The following is a 26,385-nucleotide window of genomic DNA, read 5'->3' as shown; positions in this document are numbered from 1 at the left end:
CTAGTTGAGGTTTTTTAAGTCCCTGGCTCTGATGCTGCTTCCTCAGCAGATGATGGCAGAAGAGATCACACTCTCCACAACAGACTTATAGAAGATATGCAGCATTTTGCTGCAAACACCAAAGGACCTAAGCTTCCTCAAGAAGTACAATCTGCTCTGTCCCTTCTTGTAGATGGCTTCACAGTTGCATCTCCACTCCAGTCTGTTGTCCAGGTGAACACTGAGGTATTTATACTCCTCCACCACCTCCAGTTCTTCTACCATGATAGAAATAGTTTTTGACTTATTCCTGTTTCTCTTAAAATCTACAATCATCTCCTTTGTTTTAGTCATGTTCAAAATGAGATGATTGTTTCCGCACCATGCCACAAAGCGGTCCACCACCTTCCTGTACTCAGCTTCTTGTCCATCTCTGATCCACCCCACAACTGCAGAATCATCCGAGTATTTCTGCAGATGACAGGAGTCTGTCTTGTACTGGAAGTCTGAGGTGTACAGAGTGAAGAGGAATGGTGAGAGTACAGTCCCCTGTGGTGCTCCTGTGCTGCTGACTACCTGGTTAGACTCAAAACCCTTCAGTCTCACAAACTGTGGTCTGTTTGTCAGGTAGTCTTTGATCCAGGAGATTATTGAGGCCTCCACCTGAGTCTTCTGGAGTTTCTGACAAAGCAAATCAGGTTGAACTGTGTTAAATGGACTGGAGAAATCAAAGAACATGATCCTCACAGTGCTACTGGCTTTGTCCAGATGACAGTGGGTTTGTTGAAGCAGGTGTATGATGGCATCTTCAACTCCAACTCCACAGCGATAAGCAAACTGAAGGGGTCCTGATGGTTTACTGTTTGCTTACTCAGGTGGGCCAACAGGAGTCTCTCTAGGACCTTCATGATATGGGATGTCAGGGCAACAGGTGTATAGTCATTGAGGACTGATGGGTGAGTTTTCGTTGGTACCGGAGCAAGACAGGAGGTCTTCCACAACACCGGAACCTTCTTCTGGGCCAGGCTAAGGTTGAATAGGTGCTGCAGAATCCCACAGAGCTGCTCTGCACAGGCCTTCAGGACTCTAGGGCTGACATGATCTGGACCAGCAGATTCCGATTCAGTCTCTCCACTTGCATCTTCACTTGACTTCTTGAGACACACAGGTGGAAGGGGGAAGCAAAGGAAGCATCAGCATCTTCTGATATGGTTGAAGGCAAACATGTAGAAGCAGAAGGGTCTAGGGCTGAGGTGCAAGATAAAAAATGTGAGGTGTTACTGGACAGCTGTGGGTCCTGTGGGTCAAAGGAAGGTGGAATGTCTGTTTGTCTGTGAGCAGGAGAGGAGGATGCAAAGCTTGTTTCTGAACTGAACCTATTGAAGAATGTGTTCAGTTCATTGGCTCTGTGAAGACCTCCATCGGTCTGATCATCCTTCTGCTTGAAGCCTGTGATCTTCTTCATCCCTGTCCACATATCTCTGATATTGTTTTGCTGGAGCTTGCTCTCCAGCTTCTTCTTGTACACCTCCTTGCTGTCTCTTATCTTCACTTTAAGTTGCTTCTGTAAACTCCTCAATAATTCTCTGTCTCCCTCTCTGAAGGCTCTTTTTTTCTTGTTAAGCAGGTCCTTCAGGTCACTGGTGATCCAAGGTTTGTTATTGGGGAAACATCTCACGGTTCTGGTGAGGATGGTGTTATCTACACAGAAGTTTATATAGTCGGTTACTTACTCAGTCATGGCATTGATGTCCTCTCCATGTTGCTGGCACAGTGCGTCCCAGTCTGTAACCTCAAAGAAACCTTGCAGGGCTTCTTCAGCTTCCTGTGACCATCTTCTCACAGTCCTCTTTATTACAGGTTGCCTCTGAACAAGGGGCAGAGAAAAACAAGATTGTGATCTGATTTGCCTAGAGGAGGTCTTGCTGTAGAGATGTATGAGTCCTTGACATTTGCATAAAACAAATCCAATGTTTTGTTTTCTCTGGTAGAGTAGCTGACAAACTGTTGAAACGTTGGAAGTGTAGCAGAGAGTGAAGCATGGTTAAAATCACCAGAAATTGCCACAATAGCATTGGGGTTTTGTGTCTGTAGCTTAGCAACAACTGAGCTGATGGCATCACATGCAGTGTCGGCAACAGCGGAATGTGGAACGTAAACTGTTGCCAAAGTAAAACTGGTGAACTCTGGGTAAATAATATGGACGAAAACTTACTGCCAACAGTTCAATATCTGGACTGCAGAGATGACACTTCACAGTTACATGTCCTGGATTACACCATCTGTTGTTCACAAGTACTGCCAGTCCACCTCCTTTACATTTGCTGCTCCTCTTTAAATCTCTGTCTGCTTGTATGGTTAAAAAGCCTGGCAGAGAGATTTTTATCCTTTATTTATGGTTTCATCATTTTTGCAGTTTTCTGAAAGTTTGTCCCAGATTATTGGAGCATAAGAAATGAATGCTGCTTCCCCATTTTTGGTTCTGATTCTGGGGATGCAGAGTAGACTTGAACCACACATCTATTCTCTGGAATACAGGAAGTCTGTGTAAGAAGGAAACCTGTCTGGGAGACATCAAAGCAGCTGGTCATTTGTAAGTAGGTATTTAACTGTTGAAACACAGCTTTTTCAATAACATTACTGATGAAGAGTAGATTTGAAAAGTGCCTGAAATTTTCCAATGGCAGCTTGTCCAGATTAGTCTTTTTTAACAGTGGTTTGATAATTGTTGTTTTAAGGCCTGGGGGAAAACAACTTGACGAAAGGGAAGCATTTATTATAGGAATCAAATCAGAAGCTGTGACAGGCAAAACCTTCTTAAAGAAAGCTGTGGGTAAAACATCGAGACAGCAGGAGGAGTTTAATTGATGTATAATTTCTTCAAAGATTTTGCAGTATATTTGGCAGACTTGTGTAATTGTGTCCAGGTTTGTTTTGATTGGACACAACGTGGGTACTAGACTAGATACTGATGCACTACTGTTCTTCTACTTCTCAACATTATCTCACTAAAGATGCTATCAAATTCATTGCAGGCCTTGTTAGAGTAATATTTTTTTTCCTCAGCTTTTAGGGTCTGCTGTGTATCTGCTTCTGCCAGGAAATCCCTGAAAGGTAGAAAGACCTCCCTCTGTATTCTCACCATTGTGGAAGTATGGGATCATCCGCTCTGGGCAAAGCAGCTTCTCTTGATGCACTGCTAACTGAATGCATTCATGCATTCGGTGAGTGACACAGAACATAGTTTCTATGAGGAACTGACTTGAAGGGCCATTAAGGTCGTTATGTGTTTACACCTTTATAATTTGAACTGAATTCTGACTCTATAAAAACTGTCTGACTTGATTTGAGAGAGGTAATTTGTTTTGTTTGCTTACATTCTGGTGCTCCGTTCCTTTCACAGATGATAACGGGGCTCTCCATGCCAACCTGCTTCCTCGTACCCTGCTGCTAATGCATCGCTGGTATATTACATCCTCTGAGCTGGCAAAAAAGCTACTGATGATATATCCCGTCTGGCAGAAGAACTACAGCTAAACAGATGTTTGACGGCTGCCAAACATCTGTTCAAGCGGAGCATCACAGCTAATGCTTTAAAGCTCTGCTTGATATTTATAAAATAAACTTTATTATAAACTTCTTGAAATGAAAAGGAAAAAAGAAGCTCAAAAAAGAGAGGGATGGGGCAAAAGGGAAAAGGGGAGAAAAGGAGGAAAGAGTGGAGGAGAGAAAGAAGGATGAAGAGAATACAAGATTACACCGTGCTTGCTTGTACACCTGCAGCATTTTTGTTTTTTTATAAAATAGTACACGGTAATGAATGTAAAATGTACTTAGTGAGAGGTGCAGCCTAATATAGAACATCTGTGTATCTGTCAACACCTGAAGCTTAACACCTGTGAGTATGAGTGTGGACGTGCTTTTGTATACAAGGTTTCTCCACAAAAATATGCAATAGCAAGTGTGAGGACCCAGAGACCTGCCCCATGGTCCCTGGACGGAAACTGAGTAGATCCCAGCCACAGACATCCAAAGGCCCCCCAAAGCACAGGAACCCCAGGAGAACCACCACCGGGACTACCACAACCCTCCCAGAGAACAGCAGTGGAGAGTCCCAGGGGAACCACCCAGCAGCGACAGTGCAGAAGCCCCAGGGAGCCGCAGCGACGACCCCACCGGCCCCGCCGGCAGCCGTCCACACCCGAGCAGATCCAGCCATGGACCCAGAGGCCCAAGACCACGGGGACACACCACCCCCCAAGCAGAGGCCCGACAGAGCCCAGGGGGCCAGGCCCTGGCAAGCAGCCACCGGGAGTGAGCCAGCCCAGACACCGAGAACCACAAGTACAGGTCCTTCTCAAAATATTAGCATATTGTGATAAAGTTCATTATTTTCCATAATGTCATGATGAAAATTTAACATTCATATATTTTAGATTCATGCACACTAACTGAAATATTTCATGTCTTTTGTCTTAATACGGATGATTTTGGCATACAGCTCATGAAAACCCAAAATTCCTATCTCACAAAATTAGCATATTTCATCCGACCAATAAAAGAAAAGTGTTTTTAATACAAAAAACGTCAACCTTCAAATAATCATGTACAGTTATGCACTCAATACTTGGCCGGGAATCCTTTGGCAGAAATGACTGCTTCAATGCAGCATGGCATGGAGGCAATCAGCCTGTGGCACTGCTGAGGTCTTATGGAGTGCCCAGGATGCTTCGATAGCGGCCTTTAGCTCATCCAGAGTGTTGGGTCTTGAGTCTCTCAACGTTCTCTTCACAATATCCCACAGATTCTCTATGGGGTTCAGGTCAGGAGAGTTGGCAGGCCAATTGAGCACAGTGATACCATGGTCAGTAAACCATTTACCAGTGGTTTTGGCACTGTGAGCAGGTGCCAGGTCATGCTGAAAAATGAAATCTTCATCTCCATAAAGCTTTTCAGCAGATGGAAGCATGAAGTGCTCCAAAATCTCCTGATAGCTAGCTGCATTGACCCTGCCCTTGATAAAACACAGTGGACCAACACCAGCAGCTGACACCGCACCCCAGACCATCACTGACTGTACTTGACACTGGACTTCTGGCATTTTGGCATTTCCTTCTCCCCAGTCTTCATCCAGACTCTGGCACCTTGATTTCCGAATGACATGCAGAATTTGCTTTCATCCGAAAAAAGTACTTTGGACCACTGAGCAACAGTCCAGTGCTGCTTCTCTGTAGCCCAGGTCAGGCGCTTCTGCCGCTGTTTCTGGTTCAAAAGTGGCTTGACCTGGGGAATGCGGCACCTGTAGCCCATTTCCTGCACACGCCTGTGCACGGTGGCTCTGGATGTTTCTACTCCAGACTCAGTCCACTGCTTCCGCAGGTCCCCCAAGGTCTGGAATCGGCCCTTCTCCACAATCTTCCTCAGGGTCCGGTCACCTCTTCTCGTTGTGCAGCGTTTTCTGCCACACTTCTTCCTTCCCACAGACTTCCCATTGAGGTGCCTTGATACAACACTCTGGGAACTGCCTATTCGTTCAGAAATTTCTTTCTGTGTCTTACCCTCTTGCTTGAGGGTGTCAATAGTGGCCTTCTGGACAGCAGTCAGGTCGGCAGTCTTACCCATGATTGGGGTTTTGAGTGATGAACCAGGCTGGGAGTTTTAAAGGCCTCAGGAATCTTTTGCAGGTGTTCAGAGTTAACTCGTTGATTCAGATGATTAGGTTCATAGCTCGTTTAGAGACCCTTTTAATGATATGCTAATTTTGTGAGATAGGAATTTTGGGTTTTCATGAGCTGTATGCCAAAATCATCCGTATTAAGACAATAAAAGACCTGAAATATTTCAGTTAGTGTGCAATGAATCTAAAATATATGAATGTTACATTTTCATCATTACATTATGGAAAATAATGAACTTTATCACAATATGCTAATATTTTGAGAAGGACCTGTACACCAGCGGGTAGAGACTCCAACCACCGGCAGGTAGTGTGGCGGGTAGAAAATAGGGTGATCCTAAGGTGATCCACGAGAGGGAGCAGTCCAAGACCCAACCTGTCACAAAAAAAAAAAAAACAAGCACACATAGTCACAATCACCCACTCCCACCCACATAAAATCACTTGCACCCAACATAAAGACAAACAACGATGGACGTCATACACTCACTCACACTCCCTATGCATACTCGATAATCCAGGAGGTGGTCCACTTCCCTCCTGGGGCAGAGACAGGCAGACAGCGCCGGCACCGCCCAGACCCAGGAGACCCTGTCCCGTCTCCTGCCCCCCGCCCTGAACCCAGTCCCTAACAACCCCCATCCACCTCCGGAGTGGGGGCTATGTACAAAAGAGGGGTCCACATGGCTCAAACCAGCCCACCAACTGGAGCAGCCCCAGGATGGAGCAGTCCTGACACCCCAATGAGCTCCGATCCCAACCCCATTAGTCTCCCACCCCCAGTGAACCCCAACAAGAACCTCCCCACAGGGCCATCCCCAACAAGGACACCGATATCGAACACATCCCCCCGAATCCAAACACAACGAATCCCCTCCCCCACAGGGGCACAGCCCCACAGGTGAACTCCATGGCCCAGAAGCCGCTGAAGCCACATTCACACAGCGCAAGTTCCACACACAGCCCCGCTCTAAGAACCCTCACCGCACCCCGCTCCTCCACCACACAGCGTGCCACAAGGGCAAGGCAAGGGCCCCGCGCAACGCCACCCCGCCCACTGGCTCAACAGGGCAGACCCCACCGAGCACCGCACCCACAACAGGAACCCCGACCCCGCACCATGAAGGGACAAACTCATCCACCAAAAGGTCCCCGGCCAGCAGCAGGCACCCAGGGCCAGTGTCCCCCACCATGCCCCCCTCAGCCACAAGAAACACTACATCACTGCCACTGCAACGACCACCCAGGGAGAAACACTATCCAGCTCAGCTCCACCATCGCCACCCAGCTGATCCAAACGCCGGTGACCCCACGCCCTAGAAGTGGACACAACCCCTCCAACCCACAGGCTGCAGCCCCTCCACGCCATCCTCCAGCCCACCACCCCGATCCCCCCCCGGACACAACAGCCAGCAGAGCAGCACACGTCCAAGCTCGTCCAACCCCCCCAGACAGCGCCAGCAGCCCCAGCCCACCAGTCCATGAGAGGGATAGATGCACCAGCCGGGTACCTGGGCCATGCAGGCCAACCGCTTCAGGCCAAACACAACCCACCAGCCGCCCTGGTGCAGTCACAAGACATGCTCCGCTGCCCCACCCACCCAACCGCCAACCGCATGGCCCACCACGGCCCACCAAGCAGTCCAGCCGAGGAGCCCCTCCACCAAAACCTTGTTTTCAGTTTTCAGATGGTGCTGGAGTTTCTCAGGTGTGCTGGGTGACAGGTGCAACTGTTCTGCTGATTGCATTGTAGGAGTATTTAAGCAGGAGGCTGCCAGCACTTTGATGCCAGAGTGTTTGCCTTCAGTGGTAACAAGCTCGGCCACTTCCAAGCTATGCTTCGTTCTTTGTCTCCAATCTGATGTTGTTTATGTTCCTTCGCAGGCAGAAACCTGAACCTTCTGATCATTCTTTGTTGAACTTTGACTTCGGTTCCAGAAGTTTCTGGACAATCAAGATTACCTATGTTTGGTGGATTTCGTTTGGATTTCGTTTCCAAGTCCCAAGCTGGCAGCTTCCTGTTATCCTCCGTCTCCTGAACCAAAGCAGAAGCGTACCCTGTCCACCCTCCAACGCAAGTACCTGAACATTGAACTAAGTCCTGAACTCACCAGAACTCTCTCTACAGCTCAAGTAAAACCATCTGGATTTCTCCGCTTCGCACACCTGGGTCCCGGCTCCCTCTACCCTTGGCGACTTGACTTCACTCACTTAGTAAGCTCTTCAACTGTTAATTATAGTTCTTGTTTATTCTGCACATTATAGTTCTTGTATTCACCAGTTCTCTTCCCCCTCTTTTCATCAAGTTGGCGATTCTACCGCGATTCTACCGTTCACGTTCCAGTTTCACTAAATAAAACACCTTTTACTTTCAGTTGTTCTGAGTGTTCTTCTGTATGTGGGTCAGACTATCTCGAAGAAAATGACAGAACACTGGCCAACAAGACCCAGCAGAAGCACTCCGAAGAAAGTTATCTGAAAACACAAACCAGATCCGTTTTGATAACAACCTCTCTTCGTTCCCTTTCAGAGCAACAGTGCCATACACATCAACAGTTAGAACAGATTACTTCCATGGTTCAGCAAACCTTGAGTTCTCAGTCCTCCGCTCATGCAGATGGCGCTGCTGCACCACCATCATTCCAACAACTTCCTCATTCACGTGATGTCACCTCATCTAACCCAGAGAAATTCTCTGGTGAGATTAGTAATTGTAGGGTATTTTTGCTTCAATATATTGCATGGTGGTGCAGTTGGTAGCACTGTTGCCTTGCAGCAAGAAGGTCCTGGGTTCGATTCCCAACCGGGGGTCTTTCTGCATGGAGTTTGCATGTTCTCCCTGTGCATGCGTGGGTTCTCACCGGGTACTCCGGCTTCCTCCCACAGTCCAAAGACATGCCTGTTAGGTTAATTGGTCACTCTAAATTGCCCTTAGGTGTATGAATGAGTGTGTGCATGGTTGTTTGTGTGTTGCCCTGCGATGGACGGCGACTTGTCCAGGGTGTACCCTGCCTCTCGCCCATAGACTGCTGGAGATAGTCACCAGCTCCCCCGCGACCCACTATGGAATAAGCGGTAGAAAATGACTGACTGACTGTATTTTAGTTTTCAACCGTTCTCCACGTTCCTTTCCCCATGATGATGTCAAGATTTCGTATGTACTTGGGTTATTAACAGGCTAGGCCTTACAGTGGGCAGAGGCCCGTTTCTCTGATTGCAGAGATTTTGGTTGTACTTTTGAAGAATTTGTGAAAGAATTTAAGCAGACTTTTTCCCCTATTATTGACAAGACTAGTACTGGTCGACAGTTGATAGCCTTAAAGCAGCTCAATAGGCCTCTTACTGAATTTTCTATTGAGTTTCGTACTTTGGCTGCAGCTTCTGGTTGGAATAATGACGCTTTAAAGTCAGCCTTTTTTCACGCTTTAGACGACTCCTTAAAAGATGAGTTGGTCCTAATTGATTAACCCCCTACACTAGACGAAGCAATTTCGTTAGCTTTGAGGTTCACAATAGAATAAGGGAGAGAAGACGATCTAGAGCTGAAAGGTTTAATTTTAAACCACAGTTAGCCACTAGCTCTCTACCCACAGCTGAGACGCCAGCTCAACAAACTGCAGCTGAACCTAAGCCAATGCTACTAGGGCGCACCTGGCGTGCCCACTGAGTACCATGATTTGAAAGGAGTCTTTATTAAAGATAGGGCCCTGTCTTTACCCCCCACACACCTTATGACTGCGCGATCGATCCTCTTCCTGGTGCCCCCTGCCTTCTAGCAGGTTGTATAATATCTCACGTCCAGAACAGAGGTCTATGGAGAATTATATGAATGACTCCTTGACTGCAGGTATTATTCGGCCTTCCTCCTCACCTCTTGGGGCAAGATTTTTCTTTGTGGGTAAGAAGGATGGCTCGTTACATCCATGCATTGATTATAGGGGCTTAAACCAAATCACAGTTAAAAATAAATACCCACTCCCTCTCATCAACTCACCTTTTGAACCGGTTCATGGAGCAACAGTATTTTCCAAATTAGATCTTAGAAACGCTTATCATCTCGTCAGGATCCGCCAGGGGAATGAGTGGAAGAAGGCCTTCAAGACACTGTTGGGCCATTTTGAGTACCTGGTCATGCCTTTCGGACTATGTAACGCACCTGCTGTTTTCCAGGCCTTAGTTAACGACGTTCTCTGAGACGTTTTGAATATTTTTATTTTTGTAAATTTGGATACATTCTCATTTAGTCTAAGGACATTGAAGAACATCGCAGACACGTTCGCCAGGTACTCCAGTGCCTTTTGGAAAATCTCCTGTTTGTGAAAGCCAAAAAGCGTGAGTTTCACCAGCCATCCGTCACATTTCTGGGCTACATACTTGAGGGTGGACAGGTACGTTCTGACCCAGAGAAAATCAAGGCTGTCCTGGAATGGCAAGTACTGGACTCACGCAAAGCACTACAGCATTTTCTCAGATTTGCGAACTTCTACAGACGGTTCATCAAGGACTATAGCCTAACAGCTGCACCTCTGACTGCATTAACTTCTTCCAAGGTCGCCTGAAGCTGAAACTGCTTTCTGGGCATTAAAGGATAAATTCTCTCAGGCCCCCATCTTAATTCACCCCGACTCTTCCAAACTGTTTATCCTGGAGGTCGACGCTTCAGACACCGGGGTTGGGGCTGTTCTGTCTCAGAACTCTGAGGACCGGAGACTTCATCCTTGTGCCTTTTTCTCCCGCAGGTTAAAAACTATGATGTGGGTGACAAAGAATTACTGGCCATAAAACTCACCCTTGAGGAGTGGCGTCACTGGCTGGAGGGGGCCGAACATCCCGTTCAAGTTTGGACTGATCATAAAAACCTGGCCAACCTCCAAGCAGCCAAAAGGCTCAATCCACGCCAGCCACGGTGGTCTTTATTCTTTTCTCGATTTAATTTGTGTATTTCTTTCAGACCAGGCCCCAAGAACACTAAGCCTGATTCCCTGTCCAGACAGTTCGCCGCTGATTCGGTGAAGGAACCAGCTCCTATTCTGCCGTCCACTTGGACAGTAGGAGCACTCAGGTGGGAAATAGAAGACATTATTCACAGGGCTCAACAACTGAAGCCTGACCCTGGCACAGGACCACCAAACTGAATCTATATCCTGTCACATGTACGTACTAAGCTAATTGAATGGCTACACACAGCTACATTTTCGGCTCATCCTGGGGTGAGCAGAACCATAGCATTTGTTCAGAGAAGGTTTTGGTGGTCGTATACATAAAGATGTCAGAGATTTTGTTCAAGCCTGCCCCACTTGTGCCCGGAACAAATCCAGTAACCAGCTTCCTCCAGGTCTACTCCAACCCCTCAGTATCCCTAGTTGACCATGGTCTCATATTGCCTTAGACTTTGTTACTGGACTGCCTCTCTCGTCAGGTATGACTACTGTTTTCACACTGTTTTCAGCTACTGGTCATTCTCCTTTTGAAGCATCTATTGGGTACCAGCCTCCTTTGTTTTCCGCTGACGAGAAGGATATCATGGTTTCATCAGTCCATCAACATGTCCACCGCTGCAGAACCATCTGGATCTCAACCATTCAGGCCCTTCACCGAACTGCTGACCAGAACAAGCGTTTTGCTGACCGGAAACACCGACCTGCACCTGAGTATCAGCCTGGACAAAGGGTATGGTTATCAGCACGTGATGTGCCACTAAAGTCCATGTCTTGGAAACTATCGCCTCGTTTCATCGGATCATACTAGATAGAGACTGTGATCAGCCCCTGTGCGGTTCGTCTTCGCTTACCGGCAAGCCTTCGGATACATCCTACGTTTCATGTGTTGCAAATAAAGCCTGTGATCTCCTCTAGTTACTTCTCGTTTATTCTGCAACATTATAGTTCTTGTATTCACCAGTTCTCTTCCCCCTCTTTTCATACAGTTGGCGATTCTACTGTTCATGTTCCAGTTTCGCTTCTTGTAAATAAAACATAATTTACTGATTCAGTTGTTGTTCTGAGTGTTCTTCTGTATGTGGGTCAGATCTATCTTGAAGAAAATGACACTTATAATGGATCTTGGTCCATAGAACTGCTCAGAAAACTGCTTTTAGTTCTGCAGGACCAACAAACTGGGCCCTTATTGCACATTGACATGTTCTATTTAGTTGATTTTAATGAGATCACATATTTGTCAACCGTTGTTTTTACTCTGCTAAACTGAACAACCCGTAATCAGTTTGCTTTTAGTTGATCTATTTTTTTTACAAAGTCCTTAACCAATGTCAACTTATCGTGACTGCAACGATGACAACCGCAAGATGACCAGGCTGAAGATATGCTATTTCATGAGGTAAAAGAATAAACACACATTCTGCCTTTACTGACACAGCTTTTTATGAGAAAACCAGAAAACACAGATTTCTATTTCTTAATTTTATCAATCTTCAATAACTTTGGTTTAAATCTACTGATTATTTTTTACAGAAGGCTCAAAAATCCTATCTTTTGTTCTCCTTTGTTTTTTCTATAATATTTCTTAATAATGGATCTTGAGGTGTCCTCAAAATAAGCCAGAGACTAACACTGTGTTTTAGTAGAAAACCTTTTTGGGTTAAGGAAATCCCACAATCCCAGAACCCTGCATGTAGGTAGCCTTGGCCTGTCTTCTCCATAACATTACATTACAGCAATGGTGTCTTTCTGGAGCTGTCTGTTCTTCCAGTGTCTGCTCTTTGCTACAAACCTCTCAATGTGAATATATACCTGTAGGTACTGGATAGTGACCTTCCCTGCAGAATTCAACCTGGATTTGGGACTGATCCAGATCACAGAGGAGTTCAGGGAGGTGGCCGCTCAGCTTGGTTCTGAGGAGCATTTTAAACTCATCGACATCTCAGCCATGTAAGCTATCTAACACATACACACACTACTGTAGAAGCTGAAATGGTTGATTATCTCTCTGCTGAAACCATGCTTCTTGGCAATAAATCATATGCTGTTGGAATACCTTTTAATTTCCAACACATTCATTGGTTGAGCAGCAGTGTTCAGAATATGGGTTGTGCACATGAAAAACTTGTCAAATCCTCTGCTGGTGCCCAGCAGCTCATTCCGCTGCTACATAATGTTTTTTGATGTGTTTTATTGGACTGGATGGTTGAAGTTTGAAGAATCAAGCCAAAATGACAATTTAACAATCTATTTAAACAGGAGCCTCAGTAGCATGTAGGACAACTGTACACAGCCATTACATCCTGGTGTCCCCTCTTCATGATGGTCACCAGTTTGGTCACACACTGCTGTGGGATAGCATCCAATTCTTTAACCAGCATTTGTTGCAAGTCAGCCAATATAGTTTTGTTGGTCACTCTGGAACAAACAGCATGTCCCAGCTGATCCCACAAGGGTTCAGTCAGGCTGAGGTCAGATCTATAGGCAGACCCTTCCATCCTCTCCACTCCAAAATTATGAAGGTAGTCTCAGACAAACCCCTCTTTTGTTGGGGAAAGTGTTTACATTTTGTGGGATTGAGTTTGGTCTCAAAGAGCGCAGACATGGGATTGCCTCTGGCTTCAGAATCTAATCTAAATCTTGATGACAAGCCTTGTTTTTATAGTAAGGAAAATCCCATCCTGCACCATCGCACTGCCTCCACTCAAAAGCTGTTTTAGACTGGTTGAGAAGCTATTATTTTCACAGATGCCACCCACATACTTACCTCTACTGCTCAATTAATATTAATCATATTAATTTTCTTTAGAAATGTCAGGGGTAATAAACAGGCTTTCCTAAGAGGTAAGAAGTGTTGCCAAGAGGCAGAAATACAACAGAGAAAAACATTAACCAAGAAAAACATCAACTAAACACAAATTTCCTTTTTTACTTTAAATTTGAAATATTATTGGTGTACGCAATTTATTATTCAATAATTGGATTTTCCAAGTTCAAAGTAAAAAACGACAAATACAACGCCCCATGCAGCTGGAATTCTGACTTTTTTTCAAAGTAAGTAGCCTAGTAAAAGCTGGAGGAAAAAATGGTTGCAGTTCTCACGTTTTCTGCCCTGTTAAACCATAAGAACAAAATGTATGTTAGGATTTCTATTCAAGAATATTTACCCTCTATGTATGTTAAATGCAGAAAAATGACGAGAAGGACGTTACTAGCAAATTTCACTGGTATTGCAATTTTAAACAAGAACTAACTACTTCCGAGGTAAATTGAACACAGAATGATTATATAAAAACAAATGGCTGGTACAAAAGAATATTAAGGTTTATCACTACATTAGATAGGGATAAATATTTAGTCAGCTTTTATATTTTTGTCAAACTTGTTTAAAGTTTTGTTGACGTTACAAACTGTACCACTACATTTAATGTTTTTTTTTTTTTTGCTATTGATCTAGTCGATCTATAGTCTATTGACTTTTGAACAAACAACACATTATACATTTGAATTGTTTCAGTGTTTGTGGGCCCAATTGTTCTTTATTTTTAGCAACTTTACTTGGGTATTTACATTCTCGCTAGAAAAAAGAACCTTCCTGGTGATTTTACTGATTTCAGTCTGCCAACTTACTGTTCTTGAACTGTTCTCCCAACAGTCCATCATATGATTGGATGCGGAAGCTGACCCAGAGGAAGAAACAAGCAAAGAAAGGGAAAGCTTCACTGCTGTTTGACCACCTGGAGCCTGTGGAGCTGGCAGAGCATCTCACCTTCCTGGAGTTTAAGTCTATCCGGAGGATATCAGTGAGTCAAACTGTAGACCTTACCTGAATCTTCTCATGCTGCTGAGAAGCTGATGAAAATGCTGATGGAGTTTCCTTGTCACAACAAGGTTGAAACTGATAGTGGAGACACAGGAACCTTCTATATACAGTCATATTCAATAAATTAGAATAATATTTAAAAGTCTATTTATTTCAGTAACTCATTTGACTAGGTGAAACACGTCATCTAAATAAATTACACACAAACTGATACCTTTATTTCTGACAATTTTATGCTTAAAGCGAATAAAAACAGGACATTTATGATTAGAATATTACATCAGACCAATAAGAAACATTTTAAATACATTTTTAATGTGGGATCGAAAAACTTGTTACTGTTGCTGTTACTTTCAAAATGTACTTTTAATCTGACAGACGAGCCTCAATGAAATGCATGTATTTAGCAAAATGTTGAGACAACAGAAGCAAATTGTAGTAGTATAAAGTTATAGATCGAGTGCGTACCTGTATCTTGACCTAGTCTGGGAGAGTCATGTCAGTGCAGGGCCCATAGCATGGTTCGATCATCAGTTCAGTATGTGGCAGGTAAGATGTTGCTGAAGTATAGAGTCTGGTGTGGGCATAAGAGAGTGATTTGGAAACACTTAAATTAAAAGCTAAAATTCTATTGGCTGAATGCTAAGAGTGCAGCAGCACTGTTATTTAATTCATAATGAAGAAGGTTTCACAGGTTTAATATTATCCAGCTAGGTTGTAATGGGCCATTAGCTTTCCATGATCCTAAACCTTCTATGAAGAGGGCATTAGACAACATGTGTGTCATGGAAAGTTGCCCACCTGCTACAAAGGCTGGCTGGTCTCATGGTAAATGTTTTTTTTCCCCCAGGCCTAACTGATTATAAGAGATTTCCACAAAAAGCGCAATGTCTGGATTTAGCGTATCGGAAATAATAAGACTGAGAAAATCTAAATTAACATGTGTGTTTTCAGTTAAAACATAGTAGTTATAAGTCTGCTGCTTAAACAAATCTATGCACTTTTAGGTGTACACGATTTAGTAGGACAACAGGACTCTCTCGGTTAAATATGAGACTTTTTCCAAGTATAGAATAATATTTCATAAATAATATTCAGATCATCTTACTTTAATATTTGTGTCTAATTAGAAATTTATATGAACTTTAATCATCTGTGTTCTGTAATTATTTTTTGACACAACTATGACATGTGTATATCTCACTGGATAGACCTGTTCATTTTCAGCAAAAGTATGTTTTTAATCTCCCAGCAGAAAATGTGACACTAACCAGTTAATCTTCCCTTTCATTAAACTGGTTGTATCATTGAAGTCCACACAGAGCTAAACTATTTTGAATGGTGTGCGGGGCTTTGGAGTAGGGTGAAAATTATTTGTTGCTGTTATCTGTTTTGTGTCCAGTTCACTGACTATCAAAGCTATGTGATCCATGGTTGTCTTGTGGAAAATCCAACTTTGGAGCGCTCCATCGCTCTCTTCAATGGCATCTCACAATGGGTCCAGCTGATGGTGCTTAGCAAACTCACACCTCAGACCCGAGCAGAGGTTATCACCAAATACATCCATGTGGCTCAGGTAACTCAGAAATAGGCAATTCCCAGAAGGAAACTTTCCAAAAAACACAGCTACTGATTAACTGTCATTATGTTTATTCAAAAACTTGCAACAAAAACTGTCTTTAGTGTTTTTTATAACGTTATACAACTAAAACCATTTGGAAATGTATTAATATTATGTTCAGAGACGCTGAGATACAAGATTAAACAAGTGACGATAAACTACTGCATAATGTGGTGAAGATAACATAATCTATTTAGCACATTTTATTTTAGTATGAGACAGATATTCTTGGCCAGTTTCATAATTTCATTTTGTGGAACCTCTTTGAAAAGGACCTAGACGTTATTAAATAGCTGCTGAACAGGACTGTGGTGAGGTTTGATGATTTTTTAAAGAATGCATAATTTACGAACTGGAATCGAATGCACCATAACAACATCATCATGCTACATGCAGGGTAGTGGGATGCTCTGTAATACGTAATCAACTTTCAGGGATCAGATGTAGTGTACACAGCTGTTCTACAACCAGAATCTGGTCCAGATGGAAGATGAGTGAAGGTCTAACCAACATGTCAGCCACTGTGGCTTTGGTGTGGCTGTGAAACAGCAGTCACAGACAAAACCTTCCAGCTATGGCACCACCTTGGCTAATGGCAATTAATATCTTATAGTGAAATAGACACATCAACAGTATCTCTTCTGCTCCAAGTCAACTCAAGTCAACGTGTGATTTTGGGCATAAGGAAGCAGATGGGCACTATGTCTTTCTCATTTTTACAACAATAGACCAGGACACTGACTGGTCTGTAATGAAAAATTTTAAAGCCAAACATCTTACCATCCCTCCCTGTTTTGTCAGAAACTCTTGCACCTGCAAAACTTCAACACTCTGATGGCAGTGGTGGGAGGCCTGAGCCACAGCTCCATTTGTCGACTAAAGGAAACCCATGCCTACCTGGCTCCAGAGGTTCTGAAGGTACTAATCTGGTACTAATTATTGAGTTTCACTGAGATGATTCAGTATGATCACAGGCCAGTCAGCAGTAGTATGTGTTTAAAGGTCCTGATTTTCATCTCCAATGGACACTGATTTGATTGGTGGTATTAATATAAGAATATTTTAGCTCCTGATAGCCTCTGTAACTTGACTATCCTCAAAAACATCTATGTTTCATGAACTGCCACAAAAGTGACTGTGACCAAACCACTGCATGATAATGTTTTCATTTTCATTTTTCCTGTGGCGACCATGGTGACAAGTGGTAGAGGTTCGTCCCCTAACTGGTGGGTTGCCTGTTTACCCCCACTCTGTCTGTCTGTTGTTGTGTCCTTGGGCAAGACACTTCACCCGCTTGCCTACTGATGGTGGTCAAAGGGCTATGTGGCGCCTGTGTATGGAAGCCTCACTTCTGTCACTGCGCCCCATGGCAGCTGTGGCTACAATGCAGCTCACCACTGTCAGTGTGTGAATGTGTGTATGAATGGACAAATGACTGATTGGAGTGTAAAGCTTTAGGGTCCTTGGGGATTTCATAAAGTGCTATAGAAGTGCATGCCTTTTACCATTTATTTACCATCATTGTCCCAGATTTGGAACGAGATGACTGAGCTGGTCTCTTCCAACAACAACTACTCCAACTACAGAAAGGCCTTCAATCAATGCCGTGGGTTTAAAATTCCCATTCTGGGAGTACACCTGAAGGATCTGATAGCAGTGCACGTTGTCTTTCCTGACTGGGTCAGTGACAGCAGTATGGTGAACCTGGTGAAGATGCATCAGCTTTACATGACATTCAATGAGCTGGTGTCACTGCAGAGTGTGGTCTCCCAAGTGGAGCCCAACATGGACCTCATTTACCTGCTGACGGTGAGGGTCACTTTTTGTTTCGTCTTGATGTGGTACATAACACACTGCATAAGGAAAATAGGCTTCACATTAAGCTTTATCTAAGATTACTGACGTTAGAAATAAAATACAATCTCAGGAAATATCAGTCTCAGTTAAAATTTGTATCAAAAAGCATTATGATATGTCAAATATAATTTAGCTCTGTTTGATTTATGACTTCTCTCAGCTTGATTCTCTTTTAGGGTTTGACTATCATGATTTGCTTTTACCTGAACACTCATATTTTTCAGCTTTCTCTTGACCTTTATTACACAGAAGATGAGATTTATGAACTATCGTTGCTAAGAGAACCACGCAACCCCAAATCACAGGTAAAGTTATATTTAAAACTATAATCCTCAATTAAACACAATGAGAGTTAATTAAAGCCTGGCTGTTATGGTGGAATGGGGGAAGTGGTGCCCAGGTTCTTGAAGGCTCTGATGATTAAAGAGTATCTAATTTTAATATGATATTTTTCAGTTTGCAATTTCAAACAACAATTATTTATGATTATCCATGATCAATTCTTAACATGGACTGATATGCAACTCCCCTGTTCAATCAGTAATTTCACTTTATTTCTCCAACTTGGGGTGTATAGTTAAACCCAAAGCTATTCATAACCCTGGTTGATTGACTTTACCAACATGTTTTTTTTTCTGACTGGAATTAATATTAATGTTTTGGAGAATCAGAGTACCAACTTGAATGTGATACATAATCTGTGGAGCGAGCTAAAGATTAGGGAAGGGTTGTCAACCTCGAACCCTCGAGGGCAGGTCTCCTGCAGCTTTTAGATGTGTCCCTGACCCAACACACATGAATCAAATGGATAATTACCTCCTCAGCTTGCTATAAAAACATTCATCAGGGTCCTGCTAATGACTTAACTATTTAATTCAGGTGTGTTAAAGCAGAGAAACATCTAAATGTAGCCGGACTCAAAGTCTGAAGTTTGACACCCCTTAATTAGGATGACGGCAAAGAGGCTTTCCACCCCCAAAGTCAAAATTCAAACAGAAACGTGAAAAAACATGGTCAGATATTATACGGGATTGATTGCTGTAATATATTTTCAAAGAAATATTTCTTTCATTGTTCATTGTCTGTCATTATTGAGAAGGTTATAAATCATTTTTACTCAAAATTGTTGACATGGGATAAATCAAATGTAAATGAAAACAGATTTTCACAAAATTGATATTTATTTTATGCTTTTTGTTTTATAAATTTTCAGTTGCCTGTCTCAGAAATAAAGCTCTTTTTCTGAGTAGCACTCACAATTGCTGTCTTAGTGCCAAGAAGAAGCCCAACAGATTTACTTTCACAAGTGGAGCATTATGGCTAACGCTAGAGAAAAGGATGAAGAGCAAACAAGATAACACCCTAGAACATTGCTTCTACACCTGCAGAAACATATATAATAACAGCATTGTTACCAAAAAGTGGAAAGTACTAATGCATGTAAGATGTACAGGGGTTGGACAATGAAACTGAAACACCTGGTTTTAGACCACAATAATTTATTAGTATGATGTAGGGCCTCCTTTTGCGACCAATACAGCGTCAGTTCATCTTGGGAATGACATATACAAGTTCTGCACAGTGGTCAGAGGGATTTTAAGCCATTCTTCTTGCAGGATAGTGGCCAGGTCACTACGTGATACTGGTGGAGGAAAACGTTTTCTGACTCGCTCCTCCAAAACACCCCAAAGTGGCACAATGATATTTAGATCTGGTGACTGTGCAGGCCATGGGAGATGTTCAACTTCACTTTCATGTTCATCAAACCAATCTTTCACCAGTCTTGCTGTGTGTATTGGTGCATTGTCATCCTGATACACGGCACCGCCTTCAGGATACAATGTTTGAACCATTGGATGCACATGGTCCTCAAGAATGGTTTGGTAGTCCTTGGTAGTGACGCGCCCATCTAGCACAAGTATTGGGCCAAGGGAATGCCATGATATGGCAGCCCAAACCATCACTGATCCACCCCCATGCTTCACTCTGGGCATGCAACAGTCTGGGTAGTACGCTTCTTTGGGGCTTCTCCACACCGTAACTCTCCCGGATGTGGGGAATACAGTAAAGGTGGACTCATCAGAGAACAATACATGTTTCACATTGTCCACAGCCCAAGATTTGCGCTCCTTGCACCATTGCAACCGACGCTTGGCATTGGCATGAGTGACCAAAGGTTTGGCTATAGCACCCCGGCCGTATATATTGACCCTGTGGAGCTCCCGACGGACAGTTCTGGTGGAAACAGGAGAGTTGAGGTGCACATTTAATTCTGCCGTGATTTGGGCAGCCGTGGTTTTATGTTTTTTGGATACACCCGAATGTCCCTTTCAGACAGCTTCCTCTTGCGTCCACAGTTAATCCTGTTGGATGTGGTTGGTCCTTCTTGGTGGTATGCTGACATTACCCTGGATACCGTGGCTCTTGATACATCACAAAGACTTGCTGTCTTGGTCACAGATGCATCAGCAAGACGTGCACCAACAATTTGTCCTCTTTTGAACTTTGGTATGTCACCCATAATGCTGTGTGCATTTCAATATTTTGAGCAAAACTGTGCTCTTACCCTGCTAATTGAACCTTCACACTCTGCTCTTACTGGTGCAATGTGCAATCAATGAAGAGTCTCACTTTAATCTTCAATGTACTTCCAACATTTATAGGAATCCAGGAAACCAACAACCGTACAGTCTCCTCTTACGCTTCTCACCAAAAACATTTCCTCTTCTATTCCCTTGTATTTAGCGGTAACTGCAGCTCAGTATAAAACATTTGTGTATTTGTTAACAGCTGAATCTATCCTGAAGTGTGAGCACGCTTGTGTAAACAAGGTTTCTCCATAAAAATATGCAATCCAGCTATGGACCGAGACTTCGAGTGCAGAGAGCATCAACGGGCCGGGATTCAATCCCATGACAGCCTGCGTTGAGGACTGAGGCCTCCATACATGGGTCGCGTGCTAAATCCCACACTCTATAAGCGCCGCGCTCCTGATCCAGGAGACGGAGCAGCCCGAGACCCACCCTGACACAAAAACAGGCACAAACAGTCACAATCACACATTCCCACCCTCCTGTGTACACATAAAAACACTCACACCCACGCACCCAACATGAAGACCCATAACAATGGACGTCATACACTCACTCACGTACCCAGCATACTCTTTACTCCCAGGTCCAGGTGCCGATACTTCATAGAAGGTGATCCCCTTTCCTCCGGGGTGGAGACAGGCAGACCGCCCCAGCACCAGCCCGGACAAGTGCAGGGACCGCCCGAACCCGAACAACAACGGCCCAGACCCCGACCCTCCACCCAGATCCCAGACTCCAACGACCCCCATCTGGAGAGGGGCCGTGTACATCAGAATCAGAATCAGAATCAGAATCAGAAAAGCTTTATTGCCAAGTACGTTTTTGGACATACAAGGAATTTGTTTTGGCGTAGTCGGTGCAATACAGTACAAATTAAACAGTATAAACATATCTACAATATAATATAAATATATGTGCACAGTTTTAAGTGAGTGAGAGTAAATATAGAGCAGTATAGGATGCCAGAGCGGTACAACAGTGCAGGTGATCATTGTGCAAGTATGGCAGTGCAAGTAAAGCAGGAGTCCATGCTGAGCGTTAATGTAACGCATAGAGTTACAGGTTACGGGTGTCCTGTCAGCAAAAAAAAAGGGGGGTGGGGGGGGGGGGGGGGGTGGGGGAAAGGGAGAATGTCAAGGTGGTTTCCGGGCTGGTGGCAGATGGGAAAAAACTGTTCTTGTTGCGTGAGGTTTTGGTCCGGATGGACCGCAGCCTCCTGCCAGAGGGGAGAGTCTGTGACCGGGGTGGGAGGGATCAGCCAGAATCTTCCCTGCCCGCTTCAGGGTCCTGGAGGTGTACAGTTCCTGGAGCGACAGTAGACTGCAGCCAATCACCTTCTCAGCAGACCGAATGACACGCTGCAGCCTGCCCTTATCCTTGGCTGTAGCAGCGGTGTACCAGATGGTGATGGAGGAGGTGAGGATGGACTCAATGATGGCTGTGTAGAAGTGCACCATCATAGTCTTTGGCAGGTTGAATTTCTTCAGCTGCCACAGGAAGAACATCCTCTGCTGGGCTTTCTTGATGAGGGAGCTGATGTTTGGCTCCCACTTGAGATCCTGGGAGATGATGGTTCCCAGGAAGCAGAAAGATTCCACAGTGTCAATTGTGGAGTCACAGAGGGTGATGGGGGCAGATGGGGCTGGGTTCTGCCTGAAGTCCACAACCATCTCCACTGTCTTTAGAGCGTTGAGCTCAAGGTTGTTCTGGCTGCACCAGTCCAACAGATGGTCCACCTCCCATCTGTACGTGGACTCGTCACCATCAGAGATGAGTCCGATCAGGGTGGTGTCGTCCGCAAACTTCAGAAGCTTGACAGACTGATGGCTGGATGTGCAGCTGTTGGTGTACAGGGAGAAGAGCAGAGGAGAGAGAACACAGCCTTGGGGGGAACCGGTGCTGATGGTCAGGGAGTCAGAGACGTGCTTCCCCAGCCTCACGCGCTGCTTCCTGTCAGACAGGAAGTCAGTGATCCACCTGCAGGTGGAGTCGGGCACACTCAGCCGGGAGAGCTTCTCCTGTAGCAGAACTGGGACGATGGTGTTGAAGGCAGAGCTGAAATCCACAAACAGGATCCTGGCATAGGTTCCTGTGGAGTCCAGGTGCCGGAGGATGAAGTGAAGGGCTAGGTTGACTGCATCATCTACAGACCTGTCGGCTCTGTAGGCAAACTGCAGGGGGTCCAGGAGGGGGTCGGTGATGTCTTTTAGGTGTGAGAGCACAAGGCGCTCAAAGGACTTCATCACCACAGAGGTCAGGGCGACGGGTCTGAAGTCATTAAGCCCTGTGGTCCTTGGCTTCTTGGGAACAGGGACGATGGTGGAGGACTTGAAGCAGGCTGGCACATGACATGTCTCCAGTGAGGTGTTAAAAATGTCTGTGAAGACTGGAGACAGCTGATCAGCGCAGTGCTTCAGGCTGGCTGGTGAGACAGAATCCGGACCAGCAGCTTTCCGGGGGTTCTGTCTCCTGAAGAGTTTGTTGACGTCCCTCTCCTGGATGGAAAGAGCCGTCCCCGGCGTGGGTAGGGGGCTGGTGGGGGGGAACTTCAGGGTGGGGGTTGGAGGTGCCAAGGCCCCTCTTGAGGTTGGGGAGGTGGGGGTGGTGGATTGTGGCTGCAGCTGTTGGGGGGCGTCGTGGGGGATGGTTGCAGGACTGTCCCTTTGTCTTTCAAAGTGGCAGTAGAACTCGTTCAGGTCGTTGGCGAGGCGTCGGTTGTTGATGGAGTGGGGGGCTTTCGGCTTGTAGTTGGTGATTTGCTTGAGCCCTTTCCAGACAGACGCAGAGTCATTGGCTGAGAACTGGTTTTGGAGCTTCTCAGAGTACAGTCATTTGGCCTCTTTCACTGCCTTGCAAAACTTGTACTTAGCCTCTCTGTATATGTCTTTGTCCCCACTCCTGAAGGCCTCTTCCTTATCCAGTCTTAACCTTCTGAGTTTAGCTGTGAACCAGGGTTTGTCGTTGTTGTAACTCACCCTGGTGCATGATGGTACACAGCTGTCCTCACAGAAGCTGATGTAGGAAGTCACAGCCTCTGTGTACTCGTCCAGACTGTTGGTAGTAGTCCTGAACACATCCCAGTCTGTACAGCCTAAACACGCCTGGAGATTCTCCACAGCCTCACTGCTCCACTTCCTTGTCGTCCTCACAACAGGTTTGCAGAGCTTTAGTTTCTTCCTGTATGCAGGAATCAGGTGGACCATGATGTGGTCGGATTGGCCAAGTGCAGCACGTGGGACGGCGTGATAAGTGTCTCTGATGGTGGTGTAACAGTGATCCAGAATGTTGTCTTCTCTGGTCGGACATTTTATAAACTGTCTATATTTGGGGAGTTCGTGGGTGAGATTACCTTTGTTAAAGTCGCCAACGACGATAACTAATGAGTCCGGGTTGGTCCGCTCCCCACTCAGTATCTGGTCGGCGAGCATGCGCTGTGCGACCTGCACGTTAGCTTGCGGCGGGATGTAAACACCGACCAGGATGAACGAAGCGAACTCACGGAGGGAATAGAAAGGCTTACAGTTTATGATAAAGGCTTCCAGGTCTGGAGAACAGTGCTGCTGAATCACTGTCACGTCGTTGCACCAACCACTGTTGAGGTAAAAACAGATTCCTCCACCTTTTGCTTTGCCGGAGAGTTCCGTGTCTCTGTCCGCTCTGTAGAGCTGGAATCCTGCCAGCTGCAGCGCAGAGTCCGGTATTAACCCACACAGCCACGTCTCCGTGAAGCACAAAACTGCCGATGAATAAAAGTCCCTGTTTTTCCCCAACAGCAGTTGTAGTTCCTCAATTTTGTTGGGAAGTGAGCGCACGTTAGAGAGAAATATTCCAGGTAACGGTGTTCGTAGTCCACGCTGGTGAAGACGTACCAGCACCCCAGCCCGTTTCCCTCTCTTCCGGCGATTCACCGCGTGAACAAAGGTGAGCGCACCTTTGACCAGAATGTCCAAAAATTCCAGAGCAGTAGGCAGAAAAGTGGGAAATAACTCCTCTGGTGTAGTAGCCCTGATGTTCATGAGTTCTTCTCTGGTGAGAGAAGGGTACCATCACAGAAGACCGTTTTAAAGCAAAAAACAAAACAAAACAATGCGCACCAACACGCGGAGGCGACCATCTGCGGCGCCATCTTGGATAGGAGGGGTCTACCTACCTGGTCCAAGCGAGTCCAAGCGAGCAGGATGAAACAGTCCAAAACCCCCAAATTAATTCCAATCTCAACCCCATGAGCTCCCCACCCCCCATGATCCCCAACATGAATCTCCCCACAGGGTCACCCCCAACCACGACACAGATATCAAACACATTCCTCTGAACCCAAAGGCCAAGATTTCCCTCCCCAGAGGGCCACACCCTACAGATGAGCTCCATCTCCGAAAACACAGCCCCACATCCTGCCCCCCACCACACAGCACACAATGGCAAAGCAAGGCCCCTGCACAATGCCACCCCAGCCTCCCCCACAGGCACAACAGAGCAGACACCATGAGCACCTTGATCCCACATTAAGACGGGACAAACTTACCCGGCAAGAGGTCCCTGACTAGCAGCAAGCACCCGGGCCAGCAGAAATAAACTTTGAGTTCGAAATCTGCCAAGGGGACAAATAATTTAGGGATAGTTGCTCCAGGTGGAGCAGTTATGATTGGTCAGTCACCTTGGATAAGAAGATGAACCAAAGTACAAAAAGTCTAATTTCATTCCTTTAGAATACCAGTAAAATACTTTTTTCTTCAAAAATGTTTTTACATATACCACTATAAATACTATGCTTAAAAAGGTACTAAATGTTACAGAATTCTTCCAAATTCCATCTTTAGCTGTAATGAGTGTCATGCCAATAACCTGCCCACATTAAGGACAATTAACATCCAACATTGCCAAGGTTTACCACAGGGGTGGGCGACTTGTTCTCCCAAAGGCCCACATTAGTAACCAGGACCGCTGGGGAGGGCTGAGCTCACTTATTCGAAGGATTTACCAGTTAGTTGGCCAGATATTAGAATCACAGAAGGATGTGAGGGAGCCTACATCCACAGAAGATCTGTGGTCAGTTCTCCAAGATGTTTGGAACAACCTACCAGCCGAGTTCCTTCAAAAACTGTGTACAAGTGTACCTAGAAGAATTGATGCTGTTTTGATGCTATCTATCTATCTATCTATCTATCTATCTATCTATCTATCTATCTATCTATCTATCTATCTATCTATCTATCTATCTATCTATCTATCTATCTATCTATCTATCTATCTATCTATCTATCTATCTATCTATCTATCTATCTATCTATCTATCTATCTATCTATCTATCTATCTATCTATCTATCTATCTATCTATCTATCTATCTATCTATCTATCTATCTATCTATCTATCTATCTATCTATCTATCTATCTATCTATCTATCTATCTATCTATCTATCTATCTATCTATCTATCTGAAGTAAACCAGACTAAACTTGTCTTCTCAGCCTACATCTCCAACTACTCCCAACAAGCCTTTGGCCCCACTGGACTGGGCCTCTGGGGTCACCACCAAACCAGATCCCTCTGTGGTCAATAAACACATCCGCAAATTGGTAGAAGTGAGTAAACCTTCCAGTTTTTAATTGTCGCTTCAGAAAACCAAAAATACGTGACTTTACATGATATTAAATTAAATTATTTCATTGTTTTCATTTTGATAGTCTGTCTTCAGGAATTATGACCATGACCATGATGGCTATATTTCACAAGAAGACTTTAGGAGTATCGCAGCTAATTTTCCATTTCTGGACTCCTTCTGCGTTTTGGATAAAGATCAGTGAGTGTGAAAAACCACTTTAACGGATAATTAACTGTTTTCTGTGTAAGGAAATCCAGTGCAGTAGAGTTTAAGCATTTACAGCCACTGACAATG

At 44.8% G+C, this 26,385-nt stretch overlaps 1 protein-coding gene across 7 annotated transcripts in view; it reads left to right on the top strand.

Moving 5' to 3' along the window:
- rasgrp3 (RAS guanyl releasing protein 3 (calcium and DAG-regulated)) overlaps nt 1–26,385 on the top strand; it is a 66,131-nt gene that overhangs the window by 26,391 nt on the left and 13,355 nt on the right. For all 7 annotated transcript variants that reach the window (XM_047352378.1, XM_047352379.1, XM_047352383.1 and 4 more), the window contains 11 exons: nt 3,046–3,203; nt 3,383–3,485; nt 11,930–11,992; nt 12,412–12,543; nt 14,249–14,396; nt 15,819–15,992; nt 16,839–16,955; nt 17,568–17,846; nt 18,119–18,199; nt 25,958–26,071; nt 26,174–26,289. In XM_047352378.1, the coding sequence (XP_047208334.1) occupies nt 3,134–3,203; nt 3,383–3,485; nt 11,930–11,992; nt 12,412–12,543; nt 14,249–14,396; nt 15,819–15,992; nt 16,839–16,955; nt 17,568–17,846; nt 18,119–18,199; nt 25,958–26,071; nt 26,174–26,289 (1,397 nt within the window). In that variant the 5' untranslated portion in view covers nt 3,046–3,133. The remainder of the gene's footprint in view (nt 1–3,045; nt 3,204–3,382; nt 3,486–11,929; nt 11,993–12,411; nt 12,544–14,248; nt 14,397–15,818; nt 15,993–16,838; nt 16,956–17,567; nt 17,847–18,118; nt 18,200–25,957; nt 26,072–26,173; nt 26,290–26,385) is intronic.

The sequence above is a fragment of the Girardinichthys multiradiatus genome, chromosome 22 (assembly GCF_021462225.1).
Source record: "Girardinichthys multiradiatus isolate DD_20200921_A chromosome 22, DD_fGirMul_XY1, whole genome shotgun sequence".
NCBI classification, from domain to species: Eukaryota; Metazoa; Chordata; class Actinopteri; order Cyprinodontiformes; family Goodeidae; genus Girardinichthys; species Girardinichthys multiradiatus.
Note: the sequence above shows the minus strand (reverse complement) of the source record. Positions and strands in the feature narration are given on the sequence as shown.